The following is a 14281-nucleotide window of genomic DNA, read 5'->3' as shown; positions in this document are numbered from 1 at the left end:
TTGGGTGTGGTTTGGTAGTAATAGACTGGGGGACATAGCAAGACCAGTGGGTTCACATGCTTCTCTGTGGCCTGACATTTTCACTAATGAGGCCACTCCTTTCCTATGGCAATGGGGAAGGAGCTCTACAAGGAGGGTCTTAGTGCATGTGTTAGGGAGAGCTCAGAAAATCCTTCCTAGGTTACAGACGCTGCTACAGGAGACGGAGGGTGAAAACACAACGATCTTTCCACTTCTACAGTTTTATCAAACCCCTTCAGCATATCCTGCTCAGCCCACCAAGTACACATTTGAGTGTTATATCTGAACCTCATCAGCAACAGACGGTGATGTCACAAATGGAAGTTAAATTGACAAGAATCATCAGAGGTATAGCACCTGCTATGCCAGTGTCTTAAATGTGCCTTAAGAGTGCATGTGTTGAAGATTTGGCCTCCAACTTGTGGCACTATTGGGGACAGGGTGAGGAATATTTAGGAGGTGGAGCCTAGAAAAAGGAAATTGGTCTTTGGAAGGGGATGTTGGGGGCTGGCCTCTTCCTCTTTGCCTGCTGGTCACCATGAGCTGTGAGGCTTTGAGGGCCATGTGCTCCCTAATGTGCTGTGATGTCTCCACATAGCTCCAACCCCCAAAAGTGTCAAGTGAGCATGGATTAAGCCTCTGAAAGTGTGACCCTCAAACAAGTCTCTCCCACTTTGTCATAAAGTCTATCACAGTGATAAAACAGGCTGAAACAGCTACTTAAAGGCAGGGGTTCTTTTTAAATAATGGCAACTGAGCCTGGTGGCACAGGTCTGTAATCCTAGCTCCTGGGGGAAGGGCCTCAGGCAGAAGGACTGCAAGTTCAAAGTTAGCATGAGCTATAGAGTGAGTTCAAGTACAGCCTGAACAACTTCATGAGACCCTTTATCAAGATTTTAAGTAAAAATGGGCCCGAGGGATTGTTTAGTGAGTGAAATGCTTACTGTACAAGCCCAAGAACCCAAGTGTGGATTCCTGTCACCCATGTAAAAAGGTGGGAGGTAGAGACAATAATATCTTCAGAAGTCGTTGGCCCGCCAGTCTAGCTGAATTGGTGAGCTCCAGACTCAGTGAGGGACTACGTCTCAGCAAAGAAGGTGGAAAGCAATTGATGAAAACACCAGACACAGACACACACAGACACAGACACACACACAGACACAGACACAGACACACACACACACCACATTATCTGTCTAATCCTCATGAAGACCCTGCCCAGTAGATGCTCTTATTTATATAATCTTCTTTCTATAAATGAGGAAACTAATGGACAAAGAGGTTGAAGAACTTGCCCAAGGCCACCCTGAGTGGTTGGTGACGTGGCTATTTGAACCCTGACCTGTGTGCTGTCCCTGTGTCCTACTGCCCTTGGTTTGAGCTCCCCACTCACTCTGTACCCACTCATGTACCCAGAGCAGATACCTAATAAATATTTGTTGAATACTTAAAGGACTGCAACAAACAGTACCATTTAAATAAACAGACGGCTATGGATAAAGAAGAAGCACACAGTCTGTAAGAGTAAACATCTGTGACTATTTATGACTTTCATCTTGTCTGGGACACAAATTGTACTTTTGCTAAGGAGACGTTAGAAGGGCATGAGTAGTGGGGAGTTACAGCCTGCATCTATCCAGAGGACTGGGAGTGACAAAAGTAGCCCACTATGCCATTAGATAAGTGATATTTGCAGTGTGGATCCTGGTTGTGGACAGGATGGAAATGGAAATCAGGTTAAATCTAACAACATCTGGAATTCATTACTAGTCTGCTTCCAAGGCTGGCTTCCTGGTGTTGACAGATAAACTATGGTCATGCCATCTGTGAACACTAGGGAATTGGAGGGAGGGATATGTGGAAGCCCTCTATGTTCTCTTTGATGGCATTCTGTAAAAGTAAAGGCATTCCGAATTAACATGTACTTTAAAAACCCAGAGTTGGGCCCGAGAGTTGGCTCAGTGTTTAAGAATGCATATTACAGCCGGGCGTTGGTGGCGCACGCCTTTAATCCCAGCACTCGGGAGGCAGAGGCAGGCGGATCTCTGTGAGTTCGAGGCCAGCCTGGTCTACAGAGCGAGTTCCAGGACAGCCTCCAAAGCCACAGAGAAACCCTGTCTCGAAAAACCAAAAAAAAAAAAAAAAAAAAAAAAAAAAAAGAATGCATATTACACTTGCAGAGGACCTGAGTTTGGTTACTAGAACCAATGTCATATAACTCACATCCAACTGCAAATAGGGGATCAGATGCTTCTGGGCTCCACAGGCACCTGCACTCACATGCATACCCATGTGGGCACACACACACACACACACACACATACACTCACACATGCACGGACACACACACACAATTCAAGAAACCAACTAAAAACTCATAATCGCCATATATGGCCCCCAAGAGTCAATTGTTGAGACATGGGCCTGCACATAAGTATGTTAATGTGTCTTATTAATCCAGATAGCTCAGGTAAAGATCTTGTCTCAAGTTCAGACTCTTGTCAGTGCAGATCAAGCAACATAAAGAGTGCAGGCCATGTGGAGGCTGGAGACTGCAGGATCCCTCTGAACTTTAGAGTCTAAAGGGAGAACCACTAGCTATATCCAACTGCCAAGCAGGAGTCTGGGGCCTGTGCCATCAGATTGCTCTAGCTTTCAAAAGATTAAAACTTGAGCATTCTCAATTACATCTCCTTACTAAAGATGGCTCCTATAGCAAACATAACTCTATGTCCTAAGCAAGAGTATGTCCTAAGCAGGAGTATTCAGGTCAACTCCCAATCTGTGCTTTTCATTCTGCAACCTTTGAGTCAAAGGGGTCTAAAAAGTTTCCTGGATATTCAAGTCCACAAAAAAAAAAAAAAAACAAACCCTTAGGGGCCAGGCATATAGCTTGGAGGTAGAGTCATGTGCTTAGCACACATGAAACCCTGGTCTCAATCTTCAGCAGCCAAAAAAGGAAAAGAAAAAAATTCTCTCTGGAAATATTCTTTCCTAAGCAACTCCCATGTGGGTGGGTGCGGGGGCAGAAGTAGATCTGAGCTGCTTTTAGGAAAAGCACATAACTAGGGGCTGTCACTCACCTCCCCAGTCGTGGGCTTCCCTGACTGTCAAGGCTCTGGGGACATCCAGCCCACTTGGGCAGGTGGAGTCCCTCCTGTGTGAAGGCTGTAAAGAAGAAAAATGTTTTGCTGCAGGGATGCCCATGTGTTTGAATACATCTCACAGACACAGGATGTAGTTCAGCCTTTTGGGAGAATGGTGTGCGGATTACTGACCATAGTGACTTTCTACATCTTTACCGTGTTTGTGTGTGTGTGTGTGTGTGTGTGTGTGTGTGTGTGTGTGTGTGTTGGGGGTGGGTTTCCTACTACTTTAGCTCTGTTAGTACTTGGGTTAAAAAACACATAGCAATTAAGCTCTGTTTTTTTCTCAGTGTGGATTAGATACCAGTTTAATTTTTTCCCCTGAATATGAGTCACCTTTGCTAATTCTGTTAACCTCAAATCAAGAAACAGATCAGTGGTAAAGTGAGGTCATTCCCAGGCTCCTCTACTTCTCAGAGTCCCCTTTGGGGATCTGTAATTCTTCACATTCTCAGGGAACAGCCTCTAGAAGTTTGGTCTCAGGGTGTCCACACTGGGACCTAGAAAGATGTCCTTTGGTGGACATGGGACCTATTCCAGAACCCACTAAGGCACTGACATCCTTTAAGCAAATGCATACTGTTGGCACATCTTCCACATACTTTTTGTAAGGTTTATTTTCATCTAGGTATTATGTGCACACATCCGTGTGAGTGCATGCCATGTGTGTGCAGGTGTCCATGGAAGCCGGAGGAAGGCATCAGCTTCCTGGGAGCTGGAGTCACAGGTGGTTGTGAGATACCTGATGTGGATGCAGAGAACAGAACTGAGGTCCCCTGGAAGAAGAGCAGGCGTTCGTAACTGCTGGTCTATCTCTTCACCCCTTCCAGATGCTTTAGACATCTCTGGATTATGTCTAGTACACAAGGCAGTGGGAATGCCGTGTAAATAGTTATAGTGTTGCAGTGTCTAGAGATAAATGATAAGGAAGTAAATCTATACATGTTAGTAGAGAAGAGACACAGTTGAAGAAACAGTGCCAGCCGTCCCTGGGTAGTACCTACACATTCGGAGGACCCACTCTATTTATGTTAAAGGTTTTGAAAGGAATTTTTAATAGCCAGCAGTGCTTGGGATTCACCAGTCTGGAGCTCTCGGGCTCCAGCTGCGCACTTTGCTCTTGGGTGGTACAAAAGAATGTTTGTCTTTGTGTGTGTGTGTGTAGACTGTAAACAACTGCCATCCTCCACACCGAGTACTTTACGAGGAGGATCAGTCTTCCATTTCCTGTAGCCCTCGTCAAAGGATTGAGGGGCAGCTAAGGGCAGTGATAAAGCCCAGGTTGGAGTATGCAACCTGGTATGCAGGCACAGGAACAGCCTCTTGGTGTCTGTGTGACCCTGGGCTCCCTTTCTTTTCCATCTGAGGTTAACAGTGGAAATACTGAGTTTCCAGGGAGACAAAGCATCATAAGGACCTGCTAGTTAGTTACTTACTAGGAAACTTGTCAAACTTGGATGGTATCTAAGGGTTGCAGCTACTAGCACAGAAGTGGACTGTCCATCAGACAGACTGTCCACATTAAGATCTGATGGATATCCATCCATATCTGTAGGGGATGATTCCTTCATTCGTCCCGTAAATGCTCCCTGAATATCTGCGATGTGCAGGGATCCAAGAGTGGGTACAGTCACAAGGGATAAACCAGCTGCTCATCAAGAGTGAGAGATTTCCAATACAGAGGTGCACAGCATGGCAGAAAATGTTGCCTGGTCTCAACGAGGTCCTTACAACTGCTGCTTGATGTCATTTGCAGATTGGCAAAGTCAACGCTGCTTCTCATTCCTTTATTGGGGGTTCATGAGGTCCTCTTCTCTTTCATCACCGATGACCAAGTTCAAGGATTTTCAAAACTTATTCGACTCTTCATCCAGCTGACATTGAGCTCCTTCCATGTAAGTAATCTGACCAATGATGCCTTGACTCAGTGGGAAAGTACACAGGGACCAAACGGAGAACTGAGCAGAGCTGTGGACCAGTGCAGCATCAGGCTTTATTGGTGAGGATCCCTGACATGAGAAGGGTGTACCGATAGGGAATTGCTGCCTGGGTCCTGCCAGCATGACTCAGTGACTCAAAAGGGATAATCAGTCTTGTTCCTGGGCTGTGATAGGTGGTGTGACTCATGGTCATATTAACTGTGAGTGTCAGCCTGAAGCCTTTTATTAAGGGCCTATTTTTTGCTGTGTTAACTGCAGAGCAGTGTGCAAATCAAACCTTTTCCATGCACCCTGTGTCATGTACACAGCACACCATACCACTGAGGTAGGGAGTAGGGAGTCCAGATCAGGAGGCTCTTGATCCAGACAGATGTGTGTGCACCAAAACTAGAAACAGGAGTTCAGCTCTGGTTACCTGGGTGTTTTGGTTAACCATGCTGACTACCTCCAGCTTGGCATGACCCTCCATTTTCTTCTTTCTCATGACTTTGGGAGTCAGATGTCTAGGTAGGACATGGGAGGGATGGCTAAGCTCTGGCCTGGTAAAGCCTGCTGGGGCCCCAAAGGTTCTTTAGACATCTCAAATAACCTGAGCTGGGACTGGCTTCTTTTAGGTTGAATTCCTGGGGTCTCACTTTTTACTATCAACTGTGTTCCTTTCTTCCATTTGGTCTGAGGGTCTTGTAGTTTTTCCACAGGGTGACTGCCTTTTTGTGTGGCAGCTCAGGTTTCCCAAGACATTTGGGTACGGGGGCTGCTGGGCATTTTAAGTGCCTAGGCCTGGAACTGATGTCTTGATGATTCCACTGCATCCTGCAGTTTAAAGCAAGCCACTGTCCTGGTCCAGAATGAAGGAGGGTGAGACTGAAGAGGGGCATGGGTGCAGAGAGGCTCGGGTCAGGAGAAAAGGTCACTAAGGCAACAGACCGCAGGTGATAATGCAGGCACATAGTCAACGTCCCATATAGTAGCAGTCTTAGAATTAACCAACTTCAAATGTTGACAACAAGTGGGGCTTCTGGAATGGAGGAGAAAGAACTTGGCAAAATTTCCTCCCCAAAGAGTCACAGGCATTGGAACATGGCTCAGTTGATAGAATGCTGGCTTAGTATGTGCGGAAAAACCGGGTTTGAGCCCCAGCACCACATAAGCCACACACACACACACACACACACACACACACACACACACACACACACACACACACACACACACACACACAAAATCCTAGAGGCCAGAAAGGATAGGCAGGGAGATCAGAATTCCTATTCCACGTGAGTTAGAGGCCAGCCTGGACTATGTGAGACCCTACCTTAAAAAATAAAGAATTCTATCTCCTTGTAATGTCTGTCAGAAGCTACACGAATAAAGTCTCACCAGTATAACTGCCTAAACATGATCTGAACAAGGACAACAACAGACTTGCTGCGTGGACAAGGGAAAGGCCACGAGGCATCAACTCTGCACAGTAAAGAACTAGGCAGCCAAGGAATGCTGAGAGTAGAAGAAATAGTCTTCTCTGGGGACGAGCACACCAACTGGTTATCCAGTACCAAATGTCAACCCTGAAAACATACATATGAGTAATAGTAAATAGACTGAGTGTGTTGTATTTAGGACTATAAGTATATACATATACATAGATGTATGTCACAATAAATAATGAAAAAAGAGGTTGTGAATTTGAAAGAGAGCGAGGAGATGTATATGGGAGATTTTGGAGGGAGAAAAAGGGAGGGAGAAACTATGTAACTATGTTCTAATCACCCCAAAAGAGAGAATTCACCAAAAGAACAAAAATAAAACTGCAGTGTAAAGTAAGCTACCACCCTGGCCTACAGTGAAGGGGTGGAAACAGAACCGGACAGAACCAGACAGGACAAGTGTCAACAGTAAGCATTTTATGTCACTAGAAATCTGAGACTAGGGTTTGTTTCAGAAAGATTACCGAAACAGAATAAGGACAGCGGGAGGCTGCCACTGCTTCACTGAGCCTGTTTATCTACATGCCCCACTCATCAGTGAGGAGATCCTGGTGAGAGTTAGTGGCTCTCCTGCAGGGGGCTGGTGTGATTTAGACTGGCGCGAGAGCAGGAAAACCCACAGGCTTGGACACCGGTCAGCCAGAAGAGAATAGCAGCTCTTTACAGACAAGCAGAAAGGCAGAGGTATGATGGGGTACAGATGGGGGAAGGGAAACTATGCCAATTGATAGCTCCGTGGCCAGCAAAACTGTCTCAAGACAAAAGGCAAAAATATGTTCTTGGGTAGATAAAGACTGAGAGGATTTGCTGACAGTATTACATGGGGTTTCAAGGGAAGTCCTTCAGGCTGGGGTAAAAAGACAATGTACAATAATTCAATTTCACAAGAAGTTAAATACTGCCAAACATATATGTAGTTAAATAGCAGAGACAGCATGGTACACTGATTCTTTTTTCTTAACTGATTTTGAAGACAAAAGATGATAGTACTTTATAGTAATGATTATGCTATTGGGTTTTTTTTTTTTGGTTTTTCGAGACAGGGTTTCTCTGTATTGTTTTGGAGGCTATCGGTCCAGCCCAGCCTCGAACTCACAGAGATTCACCTGCCTCTGCCTCCCGAGTGCTGGGATTAAAGGCGTGCGCCACCACCGCCCGGCGCTATTGGGTTTATAACATAAAAAGGTCATATATACATAACAATAGTAGCACAAAAGAGGAGTGAATAAATGGAAAAATATTGAAAATTTTGTGTATCTTACCAAAATGAAGTTACTGTTAAAATGTAATAAATTGTGACAAGTTAGGATGCATGCTATAATCTCTGGAATATATGCTATTTAAATAACTAAAATGTAGCAAAAACATTGTACATGGTGGGCATCTTGTGAAGGTTGCAACTAGGAGATACCAAGTTCTCTTACTATACTCTTCAGGCCTCTGCCACCAGGAGGGGTCAGGTGCTGAGATCTGTACACAGAACAGAGAAAACATGCTCGCCCCTTCCATTCTCACCAGGGACCCAGAACACAGCCTGGGACTTGGCACAGCAAAGGAACTGCGCCTTTCTTTATTCTTTGTGGCTTTAGACTGAGACATCAGACCCATTGGTAACACTTATTTCATATCAATGAAGCATGTTTGATTCATTTCAGCCTTTTGGGGGATTTCAAAACTAAGAGTTAGCAATTTGACTTTCCTGTGTTGTTTGACTCTAAGCCTCTGTAAAAGATAATCTCAAAAGAGAAAAGCAAAACAAAAGTAATCCTCCAGCTGTTTGGTCAGGAGGATTTGTTGGCCCTTTTGGCATACTGGTTAACGTAAACCCCAAATCACCTGATATCACACATCCAAGGCAGGTTGAGGATCAGACAGTCATGTGAAGATCATAGGAACAAATTTTTTAGGAGGAAAGTTCACTTACCAGACTCCTTAGCCCTGGAGGATGCTCTGGTCATTTGTGTAATTAGCTACCTCTGGATTAAAGCAGTAATCACTATGATTTTTGTTAATACTGTGGCTTGGGCTGTTCAGGCTCAATAGGCATGGTCTTTTTTGATACACGTAATTTTGGCTGGACCTATAACCATCTGAAGGCTAAATTGGGCTGGAACATCCTTAATGACTATATGATAATGTGACCTGTGGGCCAGGAGCTCAGCTAGGACTATTCATCAGTGAGCTTCATTTTTTCCCCATGTATCCTGGGCATCTCACAACACAACAGCTGGATTCTTGGAGTACACCAAGAGCAAATGTTCCAAGAGGAAGCAAGCTCCATGCTTTGAAGGCAGAAGCTCAGAAAAAAATACCTAACTAGATCTATCGATGGGTTCACCACAGCATGCTTTTAAACAGTCACAGGGTCATTTTATACTCAAGAGGTGGGAAAGCAAGATTCAGGTTTCAATGTGAGGGACAGCCTGAGCCTGTACAATGAGGAGAAATGCTGGAGCCTTCTTTGGAAACGAGCTGCCACAGTGGATCATGGTCCAGCCATGAGTGGAAGATCTGCTCATGTGCATAGTCTGGTGACTAAAACAATAAGGATTTGTCATCACATGCCATGTCCTTTGGAAAAGGGTCTGGCAGTCTTTCAGTGAACATTCTGATTCAGGGTCACCAAGGTAGCTGGACTATAGTGACTGAGAGAAAATGGGGCATGAGATGAGCCAGTGCCACAGAGGCCCGGAGCCCAGATCACCTCAGACCTTCCATGCTTAGAGGAGTTTATTCTGTGCTAAGTGTGATGAGAAACCACTGGAGAGAAATAATCTGTCATTTCAAAGGAAATGGTTTGACAAGAGGAGAGGGTGTTTATTAAGTCACATAAATGAAAATTTCAGGAGCAGGCATAACTGGATGCAGGTCCACAAACAATCCACGAGCAATCTGTCTCCCACCATCACTGGTTTCTGCTGTTGGCTTCATGCCCAGGAAGGCTCTCTCTCCATGTTATGAGAAGATGTCAGCAGTATCTCTGTGCTTGCTTACACTGTCCATAATTATAATTATTATGACAGACACAGGAGAGAGAACACAATTTTCTCCCCTTTCCAGTGAAAAGAGTGCTAATTGGCCTTCCTCCTGTCACAGAGCCTGTTTGGGCCAATTATTATGGCGATGGCCAACCTAAAACATGAGAACCTCATGACTGGCAATTATGCCATCAGCTCAGGGAATGAGACAGGGGAAAGAATGCAAGTTGGCAGCACATGGGAGGCAAGTAGATCTCTGTGAGTTCAAAGTCAGCCAGGGTTACATAGTGAGACCCATGTCAAAGAAAGAGAGGAGGAGAAAAAATGAACTAGTCAGTAACCACCATGGAAAGTAGAAATGGGACTGTGGCCTTCCCTGTATTTGTACCATTGAATGAATGATCCAGGATCTCAGGAGGTCAATTATCATGAGACTTAAGGGCACCCACAAGCACCCAGGATGCTACCTATGTACATAGTGGGTGTCAGGGTAAGAAAAGACATCAACAAGCATGGCTGACCCCGGTCTGTGTAAGCACCACACTAGACCCCTTCCAGGGAATCCTAGGACATTGCTGGTGACTCTCAGACACATTTTCTACCAAGTAGGAGTTCACACTACATTTTCCTTTTGTTCCAGGGATTTCTGGTGGCCTTGCAGTATGGCTTTGCCAATGGAGAGGTATGTTTCCTACACTGCCGCCCATGCTTCTGGTGAGGTGGAGGTTATAATTCTAAGCTCTCTAGGGGTTTCCATTTGGGTGACTATATAACTGTCACTGGCAGGTATTGATACAAGGTTTTTTTGTGAGCATCCATTAGAGAAAACAGGAGGCAACGTAGACTCATGGAGTGGTTTGAGAAGCTCAAAACTTAGCCCTCAGTCTGTTGGAGACATGGAAGGGTTAAAATGGGATGGAAGAGACAAAATTGGACTTTAGGGTCTAAAAATCTGCACCCAAATATTGACTGACCACTTAGGAGTTTAGTGGCTTAGTCATTTGACTTCAATTTTCTCATCTGCAAAATATTAATAACAGCTTGCCCTGTTCACAATGCTGCCCTGAGCATGCTCAGCACAAAGTAAACACTGACTGTCCAGGAGCAATGCTTTTTTAAAAATTATTTTTATTGTGTTCTGTTTCCTCTGTGTGCTAGTCAGCTTTCTGTTACTGTAGCAAGCACTTGAGATAGCCAACTTACAAAGAAGGAAAGGTTTATTTGCTCATGGATGCAGAGGTTTCCGTCAATGATTGTTTGCCTGACCACCATGCCTTTAGGTCTGTGGTGAGAGCATTCGTAATGATGGGAATACATGGTGAAATGAGACGTTCACCTCATAAATGAGGGGGGGAGGAGGAAAGGAGAGGGAGAGAGGGGGAGGGGGCAAAAATGAGAGAGGGAGAGAAAGAGAAAGAGCTCACATTCTTTTTTTTTTTTTTTTTTTTTTGGTTTTTACGAGACAGGGTTTCTCTGTATTGTTTTTGAGGCTGTCGGTCCAGCCTGGCCTCGAATTCACAGAGATCCACCTGCTCTGCCTCCCGAGTGCTGGGATTAAAGGCATGCGCCACCGCCGCCCGGCAAGAGCTCACATTCTAATACCTTCTTCTTTCCATTAGCCCTTACAGCTTAAAAGTTCTACCATCTCCCAATAGGGCCAAGGGTTAGAGACTAAGCCTTCAATGCAAAAGCCTTATACAAGCGACAGTACTTGGGGAAAGACTTGACGGGGGGGGGAGGGGGCAAGACACAGAGGCCAGGACTGTTTTCATGAGTCAGTAGTTTCCAGCCCCCTTTCATCCTTCCCACCCTCCACTCCAAGGGCTGTCTCCTCTAGTAGAGTGTAAACCATCTCAGCAGCAAACCCCGTTCCTACTCTGTGCATAATGTGTCTGTGTCTTCACGTGGGAGCACCTTGTCCATCAGGCAGGTTCTAGCTGAAAAGCCACAATGTAAAGCCCCCACCTGAACACCGTTTCTCCAGCTTCCAGGAACCCATCAAAAGGCAGGAAAGAAAACACTGGTGGAAGATTTTAAACTTTATGTAAGTCTAGGGTCAGGCAATATTCCACTCTATGAAACACAAAGGTTGTTTTAATAGATAGAAAAGGAATGAGGGAAGCAGAATTTAAGAACAAAAATGACTGTTTCAAGGTGACTTTTCTTGTAAGATAGTGTCCTGGTTAAGGTTTCTGTTGCTGCAATGAAACACCATGACCAAAAAAGAAAGTTGGGGAGGAAAGGGTTTGTTTGGCTTACACTTCCATAGCATCAAAGAAAATCAGGACAGGAACTCAAACACGGAAGGAACATGGAGGCCGGAGCTGATGCAGAGCAATGGAGGAGTGCTGCCTACTGGCTTGCTCCCCATGACTTGCTCAGACTGCTTTTTTTTTACAGAACCCAGGACCACCAGCCCAGGGATCGAACCACCTACAATGGTCTCTAGGCCCTTCCCCATCAATTATTAATTAAGAAAATGCCCTACAGGCTGGCGTACAGTCTGACCTCATGGAGGCATTTTCTTAATTGAGGTTCCAGATGACTTTAGCTTGTGTCATGTTGACATAAAACCACCCAGCACAGGCAGGCACAGGCATTTACATGCGGTAAATGCGGTAACTCCAAGCAACCTTCTTGTAGATGGGTTAAGGTAGAGGACCTTTGTTATCATGCCGGATGAAACTGGCCTTTTGGGGAAATTTGGCTGGTAACTCTTTTAGCTTATTTTGGTAGAATAGAAACAGCATGGGTGACTCCATTTTGATTTTCAGCACAGGAACTTAGAACTGGGCCATGGCTCCCACAGTGTTCATTTAGCAGCCTTTACCACACTCTCTACTGCTTCTGTCTCATAGCATCTTCAGCATCCGTGCTTGTGGGTATTGCCCGTCTTTGTTCTGCTCCACCTGTAAAAGCTAAAGGTAGCCCCCAGTAGCTGCTTAATAAATACCTGCTGGATGGACATGTGATCAATGACTCCAAGATAATAACCCCACCTTTGTCTCACCTGGCAGGTGAAGGCTGAGCTGCGCAAGTCCTGGGGCCGCTTCTTGCTAGCTCGCCACTGGGGCTGCAGAGCCTGTGTCCTGGGGAAGAACTTCTGGTTCCTGGGGAAATGTTCCAAGAAGCTGTCAGAGGGAGACGGTGCTGAGACACTTAGGAAGCTGCAGTCTTCAACCTGCAGCTCACACTTGGCCTCTGAGACCCTGGGGGAGCTGGGGGCTAGGCCTTACCGGGGCCGTGGAGCTTGGCCCCGGGGAAGCAGCCTGTCTGAGAGCAGCGAGGGGGACTTCACCCTGGCCAATACCATGGAAGAGATTCTGGAAGAGAGTGAGATCTAAGGCAGGGTCCAATGCCCCAGCTGTACAACTGCGAACTCCTGAGAGGGATGTTACTGAACCCAGGATCCTCCTCCTCCCGCTCACTATGCCATTTTGATGTGAAGTCTCTGCTGGGTTGTCAAGCTTTGTATAAATGAATCTGCATTATGCCAGTGGCTCTTCTTGCCATGGTTGCCCTACTGGCTCCCCTGCCAGGCATATTTCCCAGAATGTCCACTGGTCTCTGGAGCCTTGCCCTAAATTCAAGTGAATGGAGCCTGGCATGAAGAGAAGTCACTTATTAATAGGGATCAGCTAGTATCTCCTTCCCCTTCATGGTACATGGCCTCCTTCTGTGTGTGGGGTGTCCTGGAACCCCACAGGAAACTTTGAGGTGTCAAGTCCTGGAGATCATGGCTAACTTTCTGAGAGAAGGAGTCTGAGATGATGACCAGGAATTGGGAGTGTTTGACAAGCATCTGAGTAAATTCTGGGAGGTTCTCCCTTGGCAAACCCGGGACAGGATGGATGGAGTGGCTACTATGCCTTTGTGGCTCAGGGGACACACCACTTTCCTTGGATAGGGTGTGAGCCCGTGTTGTCCTCCAGACCTCTCTCCTCCCTGTTCCTCTTCTCTGCCTATCCTGTCAAGTCTTGCCTCCCTTTCTCCATCTCAGTTCTGTTTGGGGTTGATAGCAGTTTGAATGTCGCAATTCTGCATGTTAGTGTCTGTCCCATTGCTGTGACCAAATAGCTGGCAAGTGGAGGTAGGGAGGAAGTGCGGCTCGTGGTTTGAGAGTGCAGCCTCTCAAGGTGAGGGTGGCATGGTGGGGAGGGGGCTTCTAGTGCAACTGTAGGATCACGAGGGGGCTCATGAGGTGGCCGGTCACCGTTCTTGTCAGCACGCTGGCTCGTTTTTGTTGTCAACTTGACACAAACCTAGGCATCTCTGGGAAGAGGAACTCTGAACTGAGGACTCTCCTCCTTCATAATGCCCTATAAGCAAGTCTGTGGGAGCATTTTCTTGATTGATGTGGGAGGGCCCAGCCTACTGTTGGTGTATAAGGTGGTCCTGGGTTGTATAAGAAAGTAGGCTGAGTGAACCATGAAGAGCAAGCCAGTAAACTGCACTTCTCCATAGTTCCTGCCTCTGGTCCTGCTTGAGTTTATACCCTGACTTTACTCAGTGATGAAAGTGTAAGCCAGATAAACCCTTTCCTCCCTAAATTGGTTTTGGTCATGGTCTTTATCCTGGCAAAATAAAGCAAATTAGGACAGACATTGGTACTGGAGAGTGGACTACTGCTGCACTAGACCTGACTGTGTCGTTGAGGGAGGATTGTAGAAGTGTTTGGAACCTCAGGCTGGAAAAGCCGCCAAGTGCCAAGT

At 45.9% G+C, this 14281-nt stretch overlaps 1 protein-coding gene across 1 annotated transcript in view; it reads left to right on the top strand.

Annotated features, from left to right (window-relative positions):
• Glp2r (glucagon like peptide 2 receptor) overlaps positions 1-12913 on the top strand; it is a 55312-nt gene extending 42399 nt beyond the window's left edge. Inside the window, exons 11-13 of the mRNA NM_001281408.1 lie at positions 4924-5062; positions 10210-10251; positions 12587-12913. Coding sequence (NP_001268337.1) covers positions 4924-5062; positions 10210-10251; positions 12587-12913 — 508 coding nt within the window. The remainder of the gene's footprint in view (positions 1-4923; positions 5063-10209; positions 10252-12586) is intronic.
• Positions 12914-14281: the final 1368 nt, after the last annotated feature.

This window comes from Mesocricetus auratus, unplaced genomic scaffold (assembly GCF_017639785.1).
Source record: "Mesocricetus auratus isolate SY011 unplaced genomic scaffold, BCM_Maur_2.0 Super-Scaffold_100007, whole genome shotgun sequence".
Lineage (NCBI taxonomy): Eukaryota > Metazoa > Chordata > Mammalia > Rodentia > Cricetidae > Mesocricetus > Mesocricetus auratus.
The sequence above is the reverse complement of the archived record's forward strand: the minus strand, read 5'-3'. Positions and strand labels throughout refer to the sequence as shown.